The following is an 18,135-nucleotide window of genomic DNA, read 5'->3' as shown; positions in this document are numbered from 1 at the left end:
GTTGCGTGTTTACTTATTTGTTTTCCTCCGTGCAGCTGGGATGTGTACCGGAATAGTCTCGCAGCAGTACGTTTGGACAAAAGAAAAATAATACCTCTTCCCGCCATCTCAGCTTGTGATGTCATGAACTTCATCACAGTTTATCTTTCACAGTACGCTTTACACTAAATAAACTACCTTCAAACCCTTGCTGCATCTGCTAGTAATAAGAAAATATGTCATTTTATTAATCGGTTTATTTAACCAGTTCCAATTATGTGCGCCAATAAATAAGTGGTTCCAATAAAACAATCTTTACATCGGTGGGTTATTGTCATGGAAATATTGTTATTATTTTACATTTTATTTCATAAATCCCTTATGTCTCCATACCGGGGACAGCCTTGGCCAGAGCCATTATGTTTATCAAAACGCCCACTTGGACCAAAGGATGAACTGATTTGAATTTTGTGGTCAAAGGTAAAAGGTCACTATGACCTAAAGTCAATCTAGTTCTTATGAATTTGATATTTTACGCAATGCCTTGAGGGAATTTCTTCAAATTGGTCTTGAACAAAACAGGTTTGGGCCATAACGCAAGAATTTAAATGCTAGTTATGTCAATTTTATACAAATGTCTAACAGGATAAAATGATGAGTAATGGCATTTTGGACCAACATGAATGAAAACTTGACTGCTTGGCAGAGGCAAACAACAAAAGTTTTTTATGACTTATTATTACTATTTAATGACGTAATATGCTATGACTTTTAAAGTAATAGTATAGTATTTCTTCTAAATAAATTATGACTAATGACTTACTATACATTGACTTTTTAAGACATATTATACCATGTCTTTTTATGAAATTGTAAATGACTTTTTATGACATAGCATACAAGGACTTTATTTATGATATACTATACTGGGATGTTTAAAGGCATACTATACTAGGACCTTTGTATTGTCCTATAACTTTTTATTACACACTGTAGTATGATATTTCTTTTTTTTTTTTACTTTTCATGAAATACTGTTCCATGACTAGATGAAATTATTTCCATGACATGCTAAACTATGACTTGAAATATGATACTATGTATTTTATGACGTAATAAACGAGGAATATTTATGATATACGATTCAATTACTTTTTTGTCATGCTCTACTATGACTTTTTTATGACATACTATACTTTAAATGGCTATTTGTAATATTTGAAATTCAATGCTATGACTTATTTGGCTTTATTTGGACATGCTAAACAACAGGCATATTTGTCATACGATACGATTACTTTTTATGACGTACTATACTATTTTTGGAGGCTTTATTGAGGTATTTTACAATGAACTTTTCATGACATATTTTCACCAGAGCTTTTGGGGACTTTTTATGATTACTAGGCTATGCTATTACTTTTTTTGACATACTGTTCTTGGACTTTTGTGGGGGTTTTTATGTAAATACTACATTATGGCTTTTTTATGGCTATTTCTTCTTTTTACCTACTATAATGTGCTTTTTTGTCTGCATTCTATATATTGTCTTTTTTTTTTTTTTCAAGATAATTTTTATGGATTTTTATTGGACATAGTATACTATGCCATTTTTCTTTGACATACTCTGCTTTGGCTTTTTTCAACATACTATACTATGACTTTGTTTCTGCATACAATACATTTTATTTGTATCGCCATACTATACTGTGGCTCTTTTCTACATACTATACTATTATTTTTTCAACATACGACACTGAATTTTTTCGACAAACTATACAATCACTTTTTTGGGACTTTCTATAGTTTGGCTATTTTGGACATACTATCCTATGACTTTTTTTTTATTACCTTTCCAACATATTATACCATGACACTTTTTACATTTTCTAGTTTTTTTACTTACTATACTATGACTTTTTTAAAAACTGTTTTCAACATACAATACCATGATTATTGTTAACTTGTTTTGACATACAATACTAGGACTTTTTTTTACTTTGTTGGACATGCCATAGTCTGACTTTTTCTTCTTTTTTTTACATACTATTCTATGACTTTAAAACTTGTTTTGACATACTTTACCATGTCTTTTTTTTTATAACTTTTTACGACATATGACATTTGTAAAAAAAACAACTATTCTATGCCATTTTTTGACATGCTATACCAAGGCTTGTTTTTACTTTTTACTATACTATGAATATTTTTTTTATTCTATTCGACATGCTATATTATGATTTTTTTTCATTACTTTATTTCGACATGCTATACTATGACTTCTATTTCCTTTTTTTCCGCATGCTATACAATGGCTTTTTCTTGACATACTATACTATTACTTTTTTTTCCTTTTTTCTTTGTACTATAATATGATTTTTTTTACTTTTTTTTCGGCAAACCTGACTATTACTTTTTTAAAGTACGGTTCTATGACTTTTTTTGTCATGTTAAACTTTGTTTAACATGCTATACTATGACTTTTTTTGACATACTATTCTATGACTTTTCTTTTACTTTTTTCGACATAATATACCATGACTTTTTATTTTTAACTATTTTCATCATCTATACTATGTTTTTCTTTTACTTTTCTCTCGGCAAACTTAACTATTACTATAACCTTTTTTGACTTAATATTCTATTATATTTTTTGTCCTTTTTTCGACATGTTATACTATGACTTTTTAATTACTTTTTCAACATAGTATACTACATCTTCTCAACATATTATACTATGACTTGTTTACAACTTTTTTGAGACACCATATACTATGATTTTATTTTTACTTTTTTTACATACTATATAATAGACATTTTTATAGCTTTTTTTAACTTACTTTATCATGATAATTTTTGAAATACTATACTATGACTTTTTCGACACACTGTACTTGACACAGTAAACTATGATGTTTTTATGACCTTTTTTTACATACTATACTCTGACCTGAGTTTTTCAAGTAATAATATTAAATTACAACCCAATGCCTTTTTTCTACTTAGTTTACTATGACTTTTTTATAAGCTTTTATGACATACAATACTTTTTTTGACACATCACACTAGGATTTTTTGATGTCTTTATGGCTTACTACACAATTACTTTTTATGACCCTATAATGACATACTGTATTATGACTTTTTAATGACATACTATACGATGACTTTTACGTCACTTTTGTATGAAACACTGTACTATAACTCTTTTCTGACTAACAATATTATGACTTTTTAATGACTTTGTATACTATGACTTTTTATGGCATACGAAACATTTTCTTACATACAATGCTATGCCTTTAAAAGGCATACTTTGCAATAACTTTTAATGACATTCTATTCTACTACTTTTACGGCATACTATACTATGACCTTTTTATGAACTTTTTGACTGACTATACTATGATTTTGTTATGCCCTACAATACTATTACCTTGTATGACAATTACTGAATGTTTATACTATATAATTACCTTTTAATTACATCCTATACTATGACTATTAGTGACTTTTTTTTAATTTACTTTACTATATTATATTGTGAGCTTTTTATTAACTTTTTATGCATCCACTCTGAAAAGAGCTGTCGTTGTAATTAGGTCTGTCCTTCATATGCACTTATTTGAACACAATACCTCAGGAACACCTGAAGGAAATTTTCTTCAAATTTGGCACAAAAGTCCACTATAGGAAAACCTGATTTGAATTCAATGGTTAAGGTCACTGCAACCTTATGTCGATCCAATTCTCATGGACCCAATATCTCAGGTATGCCTAAAGGAGTTTCATTATATGTGGCATAAAATCCACTTAAGTTCAAGGATGAAGTGCATAAATTTCAGCTGTCAAAACTTGTTTTTTTGCTATCACTCAACAATTCACATGTTAATTATAACAATTTCACACAAATGTCTAACAGGACAAAATGATGAAGTGATGGCATTTTGAAAAGACATGGATGTAAACTGCAACTTGCTTATTCAATTCCACAAAACTTTTCACAGTGTGTAGTTATGATTAAAAAGGAAGGCTGAGTTCTAAGGTATGCTCCGAGCTAGAATGAAAAAATGAAAGAAGCAAGGAACGACAAATGAACACTGTAGCATTTGCTTTATTTAAACCGCAAGGCTTGCAACAATGACAAGACAGCTCATAGGAAGTGGGCAGGTCACAGAGAAGTCACATGACCATGATGAAGTAATACTCATGGAGAGTAAACTATAACCAGTATCTGAGATCTAAAGTGTAAAGCTATCAGAAGAAATGGGCAATTCCATATAAGTGAATAGAGACAGGGGAAGACTTTCCCTTAACAACAACATGAACTTACTTAGGCTACTCAACACAACGAGAGTGAAATCATAGACAGCTGAGATCAGGGCTCTGACTTAAGCACACAACGTTTTCTCTGTTGTTTCCAAATTGTGAACAGGGAGCTTGGAAGATGATTTGGGGCGTAATGGAACGACTGCGCGCTGTAACAAAATCAGTGAGTGCTCCTTTAAAAATACAATAAATTCATGTTTTTAGCTGCTTTTTCATTCATGCCAACTGGGACAACAGGTCTCGTTACTGTTGAAGAATGTTGGTTAAGGTGATTTAAACCGAGAACATTGGATCACTTTGCTACAAAGACAACCAAAGCTGACCACAACATCAAATAGACCCCAATGTTTTCTTAGTGGACGGCAACATCACCTGCTGGACACTCACGATTTAATGACATTTCTACCATGTGTATCCCTCAGTCGCACGCAAAGGCCCCATTCCTTTGTGGTGACTTGTCTATGGTCACACCAGAGATATTTAGACTACATGTATATAAGAAATGTTTATTGAACTAGCATTCAAATGTACAGCACTCCGTCATACATATGTTTTAAGTACTGTATACTGATGTTGTTGAGAAGAGGTGGTGCAACTAACAATCATCTATTGCACAATGTACTTTACAATGTGTCCCATCCCCCACTTTAACAGACCACTAAGTGATGTGCAAACTGTGAAATTACTTACATGACACTATTGACGCTTTAACAGGTACGTTTTTACTCAACTTTTGTCCCAGTTTTAAAAAAATGTTGCTGAACTCAAAGTAAGCCCGGGCCGAACACCACCCTATCTGAAGGAATGTTGCTTTCTGCAGAATCCTAGCCTTTTTTAGACAGAAATGTAGCAAAAGATGAAAATAAAATAGGAATAAATACATTTTCAAAAGTACATACAAAAAGTTCAATGTGTTCTTAAAGGTTGGTTGAAGATGCCGCCTCAACGACTTTGTAGAACTGGGTGTGATGCAATGCTTTACTGATGGCAGAGATACTGAAGAGGAGACCAAAGATGAATCTGGCTCAGAGTGTCGCGTGCCTTCACCAGCCGCCGTTGGTGCAAACCATGTCACTTTTTACATTTGAGAGCATTGCGTTTCAGAAACATGGACAGTCATGGATATAAAGTACTCTTATAATCACTTTTCAGACACACGGCAGCGAAGTTTGTTTACTCTTTTGAGCCCTCACCCGTTTCTGCTCACTTTTGACTCCATTTAAAAGGATGATGGCAATCACTGCATTTTAGCTACATGTCATGTACTTATTCACAGAATATGGTCAGCGGAACTAAACATGTAGAAAAGAAACACGTTAACGCAATTAAAACATTTTGCCTGTATGTTCATAAACACACAGCACAGTACATAGGTGTATATGAGTGGATAGAGTAACTGTTCCGAGAATATAAGAACCATGTTGAGGAGACATTTTGAGTCAAAACATTTATTGATCAAACAAATCTATTTTGCATTGGTTTTGTAACTTTGTTGTTTTTCTTATTTCCATTAAGATTAGAATGTTTTGTGTTTTGTTTCCAAAATTCCCATCATGCTTTGGGTGATGTTAACCGAAAGTGTGATGTTCCCATGGGTCCGGATGTTCCTATGACTACATTTAGGTTACTGTTGATAGAGAAGAAGAAAGTTCACTCTGGTGATCATGATATGAAGACATGAGGAAGGAACATCTTCCTGCTTTTAGAAATGTATGGACACAATCCGATTTGTCTGTACAGTATGTGTATGATGTGTTTGTGTTCTCTCCTGACCAAGTAATGACTCTGTAAGAAGTGGTGCAATTTTTTCAAGGGGTTAGTAAACTGCCACAGGTTGTTAAACTGAAATAATTTTATTTGATGAGAATGTGGCTTATTTTTGTCACTCCGTAGTCATAAACGCAAAAGTCTTAAATGTAAAAATGTGTACATGGGACAGACTGCAGCTATTCTTCAACCAGCCCGGGGCTTCCTTCAGTTCTGTTACTGCTTCTCAACGTGCACACCCCTCAGGCCAGAGAAGTGAGGGAATATTAACACACGTCAGTCCTGTCTGTATGCTGTGGTGAACCAACATCACTGTCATACCAGTTCCCTTCCTGCTCACACTCTGTCCAGAATGTTGGCGTCGCCCTCTGCTCCGGTGGGACTCAGTTCACACAGGTAGAAGAGCGTCTCAGCGCTGGCCTCCGCCTCCGTCAGAGGCTCCAGGCGGATCAGGGAGCTGCGGGCCGGCTGCTTCAACTCCAGGCTGCTGTCCAGCAGCTCTGCTGGCGGCTCAGCCTCCACAGAAGCACCAGGGCTGGAGGAGGGCTGGAGGTGGGTGGTATAGCAGCCAGTGCTGCTGCTGCTGCTGGGACCCAGATCCAGCTCTGTTTGAGGAATGCAGCTATCGAGGATGGCCAATAGGGGGCAAGAGGTGTACTGGATCAACTGCTTATCTGAACACAAGACACCGGAGGAGTCCAGAAAGAAAAATCAAAATCAATCTTTCTAAATGTAATTACTTTATTTGATTGTGAAAACTATTCAGTACATGATGTACGGAGAAGAGCTTAACAATCACAACTCAAGCTACTCCACACTGAACCTTGAGTTCCACTAGCTTAATATCAACAGCACATTCTACACTGCTGACTGGCTTCCACTTGCAGATCAGACACAAATAAAGGGACTCCCACTGTGGCTTTTTATTACTCCTATTTCGTAACAAAAAGTTATAAATAACACACAATTAGTCATTTCAGGTATGAGAGTGTGTCTGCTTCCTTTTGCAACATTTTTGAAAGGACACAGTCAAGGAGTAAAACTTTTTCTTTTTCCAAAAGATATTTACTTTACAATCATAAAAAACAGGGAAAAGCTGCAATATCTAAATGCGTAAATGGATCAACTAATTGCTTAGTAAATGAATCACTCAGGCATTTGTGGGTGAGGTGATCCCTGAACACTTGCTCGCTTTTAAATCATCCATTCGCATAGTCCTAAAAGTGCCAGTGCAGCCATCATGCAGAATTGTGCATTAAAAGTTTAACCAAAATATTTGGGCTTTTCCACACTGAACTGTTAATTTACACAACCCCTATGTGCCGGGTGACGGGTCAGGAGAAGGCAGAGAGTGTGATGCACTGAAAAAACACTGTGATGGTTGCACCAGACAGCAGTTTGCATAAACCCCAATTGAATAAATAAATATCTAAATTTGTGTTCGCTGCAGCCATTTTACACACAAAAACTGTATGAAAAGTAAAATCGTACATTGTGATATGTGCACAGTATTAGAAGATATTATTGAAAACTATTGAAGCTCTGTTCTGCAGTTCTCTAATGCTATCTGATGTAATGTTGGATTTCAGATCATTTCATCAGCTTCGGTGCACTGCAAGGCTGCCTACGAGCATTGTTAGTCCGACTCTCCCCTCTTTGCTCTGGGAGTGGGGAATGTGATTATGAGACAACAATGATGAAATATTGAGCATAATTTAATTTAAGATTGTATTGTTGATTTACATATCTTACAATTGAATGATTCTTAGGGAATAGTTATGGCGCAGACAACACTGCTGTTTTGAATGTTTGTGATAATGTGGATCTGTAAGTGACATCATACGTATAATGATTCCACCTCACCTACTGCGTCTGCAACTTCCCCGTTCTCCCTAATGTGCGTATGCATGCATCAAAGTTTACGTACAGGTTTGCGCATTCTCCTCTCAAGTTTGTTTGTATAGATCACAAAAATCCGCCTGAGAAGTTTTATGCCTCTTTCAGCCCCCATTTGAAGCATACGCAAAGGTTATAAATGAGACCCTTTGGTAAGTTGCGTCAGGAGTGTGAGTGTGTGAGTATCCTCCACTCACCTGTGTTAACGTCGTCTGTCCTGCCTCGGTTTAGCTGTGCCGTGTTCTCTTTGGAGGACACACCCTCCTGAAAACGCATAGAGAGGGAATGATGAACACAAGAAACTAGCTTCAACATAAAATAGGTGAACTAAAGTATAGATTTATCAACCATATTGACACGGCCTTATGTACATTGACAGAGTCACTGATCACTGAAATCCATCCATCGGTCTTCAACGGCTGTAAAGAGATCCCTCACTAACAGATGGTAGAATCCAGAGTTAAATTAATTCTTAAGTTCAGCTGAGATTAATATGTAGCTTATGTCACACAAATCAAGTGGGTACCTTACGTTTTCCTTTATGACCTACTGTTTCTCTTAAATGCTTTAGCGTATTAAATCATTACTGCGCTGTCCTTGTACGTTCTTAATGCTCTAACGCTCTCATTTTCATGGATGAATACTTCAATGTCTGTGATACTGAGGAACTAACACCATGGATATTAACCCTTTACAACACTTTCTGCTACCAAGCTACCTTTATGGCAGTGGAGATTGGGGAAAACTTTCACTTTGTCATTCTATCCACAGCCCTGAAATAAAAGCGATTATATATGTTGTGAGGTTGATCACGTGAATTGTCTTTAGTTTAGTGTGCAAGAGAAGTTATTTTACCTCGAAGGCATCGAAGTCCATGCCAAACTGTTTTCCATAAAGCATGGCCTGGAAGTCCTCCAGACTGCAGTCAATGCTGTCCAGATAGTCCATCAGCTCCATCCTGACAACACACACAAAATACCATGTCCCACCAATAAACAACAACCCCCCTACTTGTTATTGCAAACACATAGAATATTTAAAAGTAGTATAACCACATGGAAGGCCTGACTAATGTACCAGTGGACATTGCTTATTATACATGGGTTACTAGTTACTTTGCTATAAAATAACTTATGTTGCAAGGCAGTATTACAACTGTGGCTGTCTGCTGGAGGGACATTCATACATATTTTAAAACAGCCATAGTATCATTTTTTTTAAAGATGGAAGTTAAGGAACTGACTCTGACTCTAAAATCACTTGGCTTCCAACACCCTCTGTCTTTCAGATAAGAACCTCAGAGCCAACACACGACTACACAATCAAATCACACCGATCATACCCTACCCAACACTTCACATTGCTTCCATCGGATCAGAGACACAGAACACTGACATAACTGAATGCATGATGATTTTGTGTACTGTCTATATTTATATGTTGCCACAAATCTACAAATACATGGAGCATGAGACTCATTAATAGTCACAAGCAATGTAAATAAACAGTTGTAAAAATACTTAGTAATATTTTTACTAAAACATCCCCATTTGCAGGGAAGCACTCTCCAGTAGGTTGTGGAAATGCAACAGTTATGGAAGCCAACTGATGTTAAACCAAGTGAGAAGAAAAGAAGCCATTAGTCCAAAAGTACGACCCGCAATAATGCATCCATGGATACTTTGGACCCTTTTAGGCCTGCAGAGTTTTTCCTATTCGTTACACAGCACAGATGCTGTTAACTGGTAATGTTTACTAAGTTATGGCTCTGAGTGACTTTTCATCAGAAATAAAGTGTGAATAAAAAAACATCTTCATGGTGCAGTAAAAAAGTGCACTTAAAAAAAAAAAAAATGTTATTTACTGGGCTACCAACTTTTCAGTTAAGTTTGGAGTGAGGTTTTGCATCTGTAGGAATTCTGATTAAGGTTGTCACCTACTTGCCCAGCAGGCTGATGTTCTGCGATATTGCTCCGTTCTCATTCAGTATGGAGTCCATCAACTTGACGGGGTCCTCCAGACTCAGGCCTGAGGCTTTATTGAGCTGCAGGGCGCTGCTGGTCGCTCCACCGCTGTCGTCTGCTGCTGCTGCTAACACACCAGCCTCGGTCTGTTTGACTTCATCTGTGCAAGAGGTGCTCACCTCCGTCTCAGCCGGTAGCAACGCACAGCTGTCCAGCTCCACTTCCACGATTTCTATGTCACTGAGGGATGAAGGATGTTTTCATTTAGAAAAGATACTGCTGACTATTTAATATACTGCCAGTTCCTTTAATGTCAACTTATTCAACATTTTGTAGTGAAAGACATTCTCAATCAGTACATCAAACAAACACTGACGTCCCCATAGAAGCTAATCCACTTCTCTTTTTTCCCCAAGAGAGATAGATATATATATATATATATATATATATATATATATATATATATAGTGTTTGTGCTTTAAATTAGCACGTTGGCCGCCACAAAATCAGAGTTCTTGGGGGAAAAAAGAGAAGTATATATATATATATAGTTTCTCCCCAATGTACCTGCATAAGAAAGACTACTGCTCTACCTATAATTATTATAAAGTAAATGTACATTCGTAAAGCCTTTATAAATAGGAGTTAAACTATTTTGACATAATCACAAAGTGTATTCAATTTGAGGGGGAAGGAATCTTTGGCACAACAACCTACAGGTTTTCTAGTCATCAAACCTCTATTTAACAAATCAAGATAGAATTGTTGCAAAGCTGATACCCTTTGTTATGGGGCAGTTTGAGAGCAGTAGAACAGTGTGAATGTCACTGGAGGAGTCAAAGGTAAACAGTCTTACCCCTGATCGTGGGCTCTGTGTGACCCCTCTGCGATCTCAGCTGCCACCTCGGCATCACTCTCAGTCAAGTCACAGATGATTACGTCATCCGACATCTCAGAGGCCTTCATGCTGTTCAGACTGTTGACAGACGACTAAACGGGACACACAGTCAAAACCTGGACTTCAGAAATAATCTTATAGAAAACATTGCATATTCAATACCATCCATTCAGAAACAACAACAAAAAACACTTCGGCTTAAAAAGACAAATGTGTGGAGTAATCGATCACATCAGGAGTGCACTATGGGTATTCACTGACCTGTTCCACACACACTTTGTCATCATAGATCTGATGAATGAATTTGGGCTTCTTCCCATTGCTGTCCATAAGAACTGGCCTGTAAAAAGGACAATAAAACAACAACAATTAAAGTTCATACAGACGCGGGTTTACATTATGAGAGTGCTTAAGACAGTTAGCTGGTTTACTTTGTTGTTGTTCAAGACAAAAATATAACAATGACAATTTAAATAATAGAGAAATCATGTAAATCATGCCAGTTAAAATTACAAAAAATGTTTTTTTCTTTTCAGTGTGAACTCACCTTTTGCGTTTTAAATTTAGGATGCGGTTGTTCTGTACCAATGTGACGATGAAGTGTATCAGCTGAAAAGAGAAGAGTCTCTGAGATTGAACAGAAAAACTGGATTTGCGGCTCAGATGCCAAGGATGAACATAACACCTGCTGGGTGTGGTTACATTAGACTTCCCTTTCTAAAGTAATAATTCCAATGCCACAAAAAAATGTTTATATGAGGACTAATTGAAATAAATTTATATTTCAATTATTTTAGTTTATATTTATCAAATGCACATTCCACTTCAAGCTGTTAATACTCAACCTCAGGGTTTATCTGGTGTAGTGCTCACCTTTTTGATGAGCTGTTGTTGGTGAGCATGAATCTGTCGCAGATCTGAGATCTCCCTCCACAGAGCTTCATTCTCTCTGAACAACAAAAAAAAAAAATGTAATTTAAAGTTGACAGACTGGACTGAAACACCAACTGTGGGTACATCCCAAGTCTCTTAATTGCATCCCCGTTTCTCTCGCTTGCAAGGAAACCATGCGAGGAGAGAGGAAATGTGTTTTAGGAGAAATGAGAAGTCCTGATCCCCCGCTGACAGAGCTCACTGGAGAAGTGCTTCCAGTCAGAATTGTCTTATTTCAATTCAAAGCATGATATTGTTCTAAACCTGACCAAGTAGGTATTTTTGCCTTAACCCAGGGAGATTTCTAGGAGAAAGCCCTGAATAGCCTACCACTACATTCACACACAAACAATAGCCCCCTCCACCTGCCAACACAGTTACTTTTATTAACATAAGCATAAACTTACATCAAATAGTGGGCACTTATACTTGTGTAGTTTCTCCGCCATCTCTTTCAAATATGTCAACTGTCAATTGGAGGCGGAGTCAGCGGACCACGTCGGCTTTTTATGCTGCACGACTTCCCAGAAGGCAGCTCTCGTGCATCCTCGCTCATGGCTCCTCAGAGTTCCCTCCTCGCTCCTCAGAGCCGAAATAAGAGCTTTGGGACTGCCGTCAATATGGCAGCGCAGAACAACTTCCGGTTCAAGCGAGGAGCGAGGAAATGACAAATAAGAGACTTGGGATGTACCCCATGTCTCCCCTGAGTTCATGTAGCTAAATTTTTAATTTTGTTAAATGAAAACGGTCAGTGCTAATGCAGGACTGACAAGTCATCAGGAATGGGTTTTTCCACTCTGTGGAGATAATGTTGAAGCAGTAATATTGGGTGGGATGACCTGTACAAGGCTTTACACTCACCTCTTGAGTGTTGCCAGCCTGTGGTCAATGTTCTCCTGTTTGCTGTGAACATTGTGAACACTGGCCAAGATCTTGGACAGGTCTTCCTGACGAATCTTGTTGTCCTCTGGCCGAGTGTTGGAAACCTGACGGAGAGAAATAAGAATCAAATCTTATATATGCAGTATCTTACCACCGGAACCCAAACTGTGACGTAAGGAATATTAAATAAAACATGACATTAGCCAGCAAATGAAAAAAAGAAACCAGACACCGTGGTCAAAGGTCTTGATGTAAACAAAATATTGAACAAACTGATTTAGTATATCTTGTAAAATGTTTAATATTCTCAATACAATCATCTTTTCTCTGTCTAACTTTGTCTGTGAAAATACAAACTCTTTACATCTGATTAATAAAATGTGTCCTACCAGACCACTGGGTTGGCAGAGTGTGCTTTACACTTCCAATAAAGCAATGATGGGAATGTGTATCTATCTCTGTCTGTATATATCTGTGTAGGTCTGTGCCTAGCTCTGTCCTGAATGTAAAGAGATGACGCTGCTTTTGACAAGCTGGTGTCACTTGACACTGCGTTCAGCAATGTTTGATCTCAGTGAAAGTGAGCCAGCAGAATACATAGAGATGACTCTACCTTTCTTTTGATGTTCTCCAGCAGATTGTCCTGTCCATGTTTGAAGTAGGGGTGCTGAAACTCCACTGGGCCGTCTCTCTCCTGTTTCACAACGCCGGTGTCAATGTGCATCACTTTACGGAATCCATCTGCACAAAACACACACACACAGATGTAAACACATAAAAAACAGCAACAAACACACCCTCTTACATTTATGTATGTAAGAGGTGTAAAGATTAACCAATATGTGTTGGAAAATTTATATAACGGTTGCATTGATTAAAAAAAGCTCCAAATTCGACAACAACGTTGAAAAAAACCCCGATACGTTATTTATATATGATATGTCTGAGTGTGCAGGAGGGGAGACACAGACACAGCAACACCCAGCCCCCGCCTCTCCTCTGTTCATAGAGAGGGGAGGACAGCCAGCATGCAAGCAGCCAGTTACAAGTGGGGAGCTAGCTAGGAGCAAGCTATGAAGACTCACAAAAACAAATGGGATTAAAATGTGATTGTTTTGTACGTGGGAGACTAAGATACAATAAACAGCAGTACACAAGAGTTTTGATCACCTTCTTTGGCTTGTTGGCTAAACATTAGCAAGTGCTTCTAAATTAGCAATAGCATATCTACATACAGCTACTATTGGTATGGATCTGAGGTAGTGATGTAGATGAAGTATAATTCACACTGATATTCTATTATTGTCTTATATTTGGTAGCTCCCATGAGGTGTATGTCAAAAAGAGAAATAAAAAAATATATAAAATTCAGTATAGTGCAATATACCACCATAAAACTGACTCAAAAGTAACCAATTAAAACCTCTCTGATACAGTGTGAACAATAACTGCAGCTGCAGGTTTGTACTGGATTGAATTACATGGTACAGTGTGTAAACTGTTCAAGCAATATGATGATGTATACCATGAGACCATATATATTGTAAACTAGTCACTTTGACATATTGTTTACATACCATGGTAACACTTTGGTGTAACTCTGCATTCAATTGGACTATTATGATAGATAAAGATGTATAAAGATATGTAAATATATGGCAAAATAAAATCCCATATAGCGTGATGGAGGTTTTTATCCACATGACCCACTACTTGGTGAAATCACACCCCATTTGGTCTCATTTATATCATAAACCGTGGCACACAGTTAATCTATTAGAATGATTGCTTAGTTATATATTGTTTTGCCATACTGTGATATATTGGTGTCTGATCATACATATTGTCAAGCTCCACAATTGGTTGTCATAATACAGTCACCTTAAAATCATAACAAATCACATTTCTAACACCAAACCAGTCATTCAGCGCTGAGATACTCAACAGAGTTATTGTCCTGCTGACAAATGCCAAGTAACTCTGAGCAACAGTAGATTAAATGTTTACATTGTGCCTTGTGGTTAACATGGTTACCATGGTATTTGTCCATGCATTGTGCAACTGTCTTACACTGAATGACGAGCTGCAACACTTAGTTGATTAATTGATGTAGTGCTTTAAAAAAAAAAAGGCAAACATTTGCTTGTATATGAATCTAAATTTGTTACAATGTAATGCTTATCTTTTTCTTATACTGCAGACTACATGTACAAATGGCTGAGAAATTACAACAGCCATTTTCTGCCATATTATAGACAAAACACAAATCGATCAATTGGAAGAATTATCTGCAGATTATTTGATAGTGACAATTCCCATTAGTTGGATTCCGACCTGGTTCTGTCCTTAATGTGCTGCCTGGTGGAGAGGTGAGTCAGTACTAGGGCAATCACCTAACAGGCTAGTTTCTCGCTTTCTCAGCCTTTATGGGTTAGTTTGTTTTGTTTGAGTTATGTATCACTACTCTCCATCAGAAACAACTGCAAGGCAATGGCTAGAAACTACATACATCACAAACTAAAACAAGAAGATTAATGGAGGCTTACACATGTTCAGCTGCCTGATGAAACTGGCCATGTTGTTGTGCTTGAAGAACTTGGGGAGGATCTCCTTGGCAAAGTGCTGCTCGTCCAACACAAGGAAACTGTTGCCCTCCTGGAAACAACGAACACCACCATGACAATCAGAACAGGGCCTCAGGGGCCACTGGGTCCAGTTCACAGTGTAACTGCACCCCTGCACACACACAGCTTTATAGTGACTCGGTGCCCAAATATCCTAGAGGAACTGATGCTGGGATGACCCTGAGCCTTCCTCGTAGCACTTATTGCATTCATATTAGTTTACTGCACTTATCCTATTCGTAGTAGTTTGTAGCACTTATTATATTCGTATTAGTCTGTTGCAATTATTGTTTTCGTAGTAATTTGCCTCTGCACTATACTTTTGCTCTGGTTTATGCTTTAAGATGCTTGTTTAAGAAAGGAGATGCACTTATGACTTCTGGTGACTAGTAGTTCTCTTGAATACCTATGTTGAATACACTTCCTGTAAGTCGCTTTGGATGTCTGCATGACTGTAATGTAATGTAATGTAATGTAAATTACTTGAATAAAACCTTTGAATACAACTATTGACTTACTCCATTAAAGGTTAATGCATTTCTTTTGAAATATATTTCAACTTAGTTTTTACTTTTTATATGGAGTAAATGATTGGACTTAACATTTTAACATTTTAACTGTACTTTTGCTCTGGTTTATGCTTTAAGATGCTTGTTTAAGAAAGGAGATGCACTTATGACTTCTGGTGACTAGTAGTTCTCTTGAATACCTATGTTGAATACACTTCCTGTAAGTCGCTTTGGATAAAAGCGTCTGCTGAATGACTGTAATGTAATGTAATGTGATGTAATGTAATGTAATGTGATGTAATGTGATGTAATGTAATGTAATGTACTGTAATGTGATGTAATGTGATGTAATGTAATGTAATGTGATGTGATGTAATGTGATGTAATGTAATGTGATGTGATGTAATGTAATGTGATGTAATGTAATGTAATGTGATGTAATGTGATGTAATGTGATGTAATGTACTGTAATGTAATGTAATGTAATGTGATGTGATGTAATGTGATGTAATGTAATGTAATGTAATGTGATGTAATAATGTGATGTAATGTGATGTAATGTAATGTGATGTGATGTAATGTAATGTAATGTAATGTGATGTAATGTAATGTGTAATGTAATGTAATGTAATGTGTAATGTAATGTAATGTAATGTGATGTGATGACGCACTGAGTGAGTCTGGCCCACCGTGCCAGCTAACGTTTCACGGTGAAGTTGGACTACTAACTAGCTAACAGTTAGCTTCGGCTAATGCCTGCAGAGAGTTGGGAGGCTGTCGACCCGTAACAGTGCGTAGTTATTAGCGTGTTGTGGCGTCATGCTACTCTCGGCTAACCTCACTGCCTAGCTTACGCTGGCTCTCTGCTTCGCGTTAGCTAACCAGCTAAAGCTACACAGTGCAGAGCTAGCTAGTTACCTGGCTCCAGCAAATAAACTCATTGGTGTCGGCATCCTCCACAAGTGTCCACAACTTGGTGAGGAAAGCCGGGACGTTAGAGTTGTGTTTCATCTCGTAGATCCAACGACACAAACACGTCGGCTGAACCGCTGCTCAAGCCTGTTGTTGCTTTCAGAAAATGTTATTGCTTACAACTTCCGGTTCTACAGAACGGGAGGTGATTGGTCGAAAACGGGTGCTTACGTAGCTTACGTAACTTACGTAACTTACGTAACTTCTCACGTGTATAGAGACAGAGCACAATTACTTTTCTTAGATTTAATTAAATTCAATGTATTTACTTTTTATATTTAATTTAATTGTCATTACTCTTTCTTCCCAATTGTGCTAAATGTCTTTTCACGTTCTCCAATAAAAAATTCTACATATATATATATATATATATATATATATATATATATATATATATATATATATATATATATATATATATATATATATATATATATTTATACACTTTTTAAGGAGCATAGAAATAACATTCCATTCAGCAATGGGAAATTAAGTTTGAGCAAATATGATTCAACTGTCAACTCATGTTGAGAATTTAATGCTTTTTTACTTGATATGTAAGACGCAACCTACATCATTTTTATATAATTGAGAGTTTATATTACGAGTCACTACTTTTTACTTTAATTTTACGAGGTTGAATCTGTCACTAAACTGGATTGCCGAAATAGCGCACAGCTTTACACTGTAAACAGTCAGGTAGTTGGATGTTATTTTATAAAGACCGCCATTTTGCATCAGCTGCTGGATCCTTTGGCCCATCTGTCAAAATTAATAAATAAAAAAGGAATTAACTAAGGTGTTCTCTGTACCTATGTTTTATTATGTGGCAATAGTATTCGTTCACTAGGCCTACCTTTTTATTCCTCATTCTGGCCTCAAGTAACTCCTGCAGGGCAGAACTCTTGACCATTGACCCCTAACCCTACCAAAGCCTGTGCCACATCTCTCTCCCAGCACTCTTGCACCACTTGCTTTATTGGGTTATTTTCCCCATATCGCTTCAGACTGAACTAGGCGACAAGTCTGGTTGTATAGAAGTCTATGAGAAAGTGACTCTACTTCTCACTTGATTTATTCCCTCACTAAACATTGTAAACATGAGTTTATGGTCTCAATCTCTAGTTTCAAGTCTTCTTCAATACAGCATGATGTTCATTTAGTAAATGATGCTCCATTTAGAGTCAAACAGACCATAAAGCAGGGTATACTTTAGGGTGGGGCTACCTTGTGATTGACAGGTCGCTACCACAATATTGTCCGATCTGGGAGTTGTTTGTGTTTTCGTCATACAACCTTAACCCTTTCACAGTGTGTTTTCAGTTCTTGAAAGATAATTGTAACATTTCCAGCTCCAAAAACCAATGTGGCAACAGCCAAAA

General features: G+C 36.9%; 1 protein-coding gene across 1 annotated transcript; it reads right to left on the bottom strand.

The window, feature by feature from the left end:
* Positions 1-4,087: 4,087 nt before the first annotated feature.
* hsf2 (heat shock transcription factor 2) lies at positions 4,088-16,855 on the bottom strand. Its single transcript, XM_054618682.1, has 12 exons — positions 16,700-16,855; positions 15,195-15,303; positions 13,262-13,389; positions 12,628-12,752; positions 11,707-11,782; positions 11,381-11,442; positions 11,095-11,173; positions 10,792-10,925; positions 9,912-10,175; positions 8,827-8,929; positions 8,169-8,235; positions 4,088-6,749 (listed from the first exon to the last, which is right to left on the bottom strand). The coding sequence occupies exons 1-12, from the start codon at positions 16,790-16,792 to the stop codon at positions 6,412-6,414; spliced, it is 1,578 nt and encodes a 525-aa protein (XP_054474657.1). The 5' UTR covers positions 16,793-16,855; the 3' UTR covers positions 4,088-6,411.
* Positions 16,856-18,135: the final 1,280 nt, after the last annotated feature.

This window comes from Anoplopoma fimbria, chromosome 18 (genome assembly GCF_027596085.1).
Source record: "Anoplopoma fimbria isolate UVic2021 breed Golden Eagle Sablefish chromosome 18, Afim_UVic_2022, whole genome shotgun sequence".
Lineage (NCBI taxonomy): Eukaryota > Metazoa > Chordata > Actinopteri > Perciformes > Anoplopomatidae > Anoplopoma > Anoplopoma fimbria.
The sequence above is the reverse complement of the archived record's forward strand: the minus strand, read 5'-3'. Positions and strand labels throughout refer to the sequence as shown.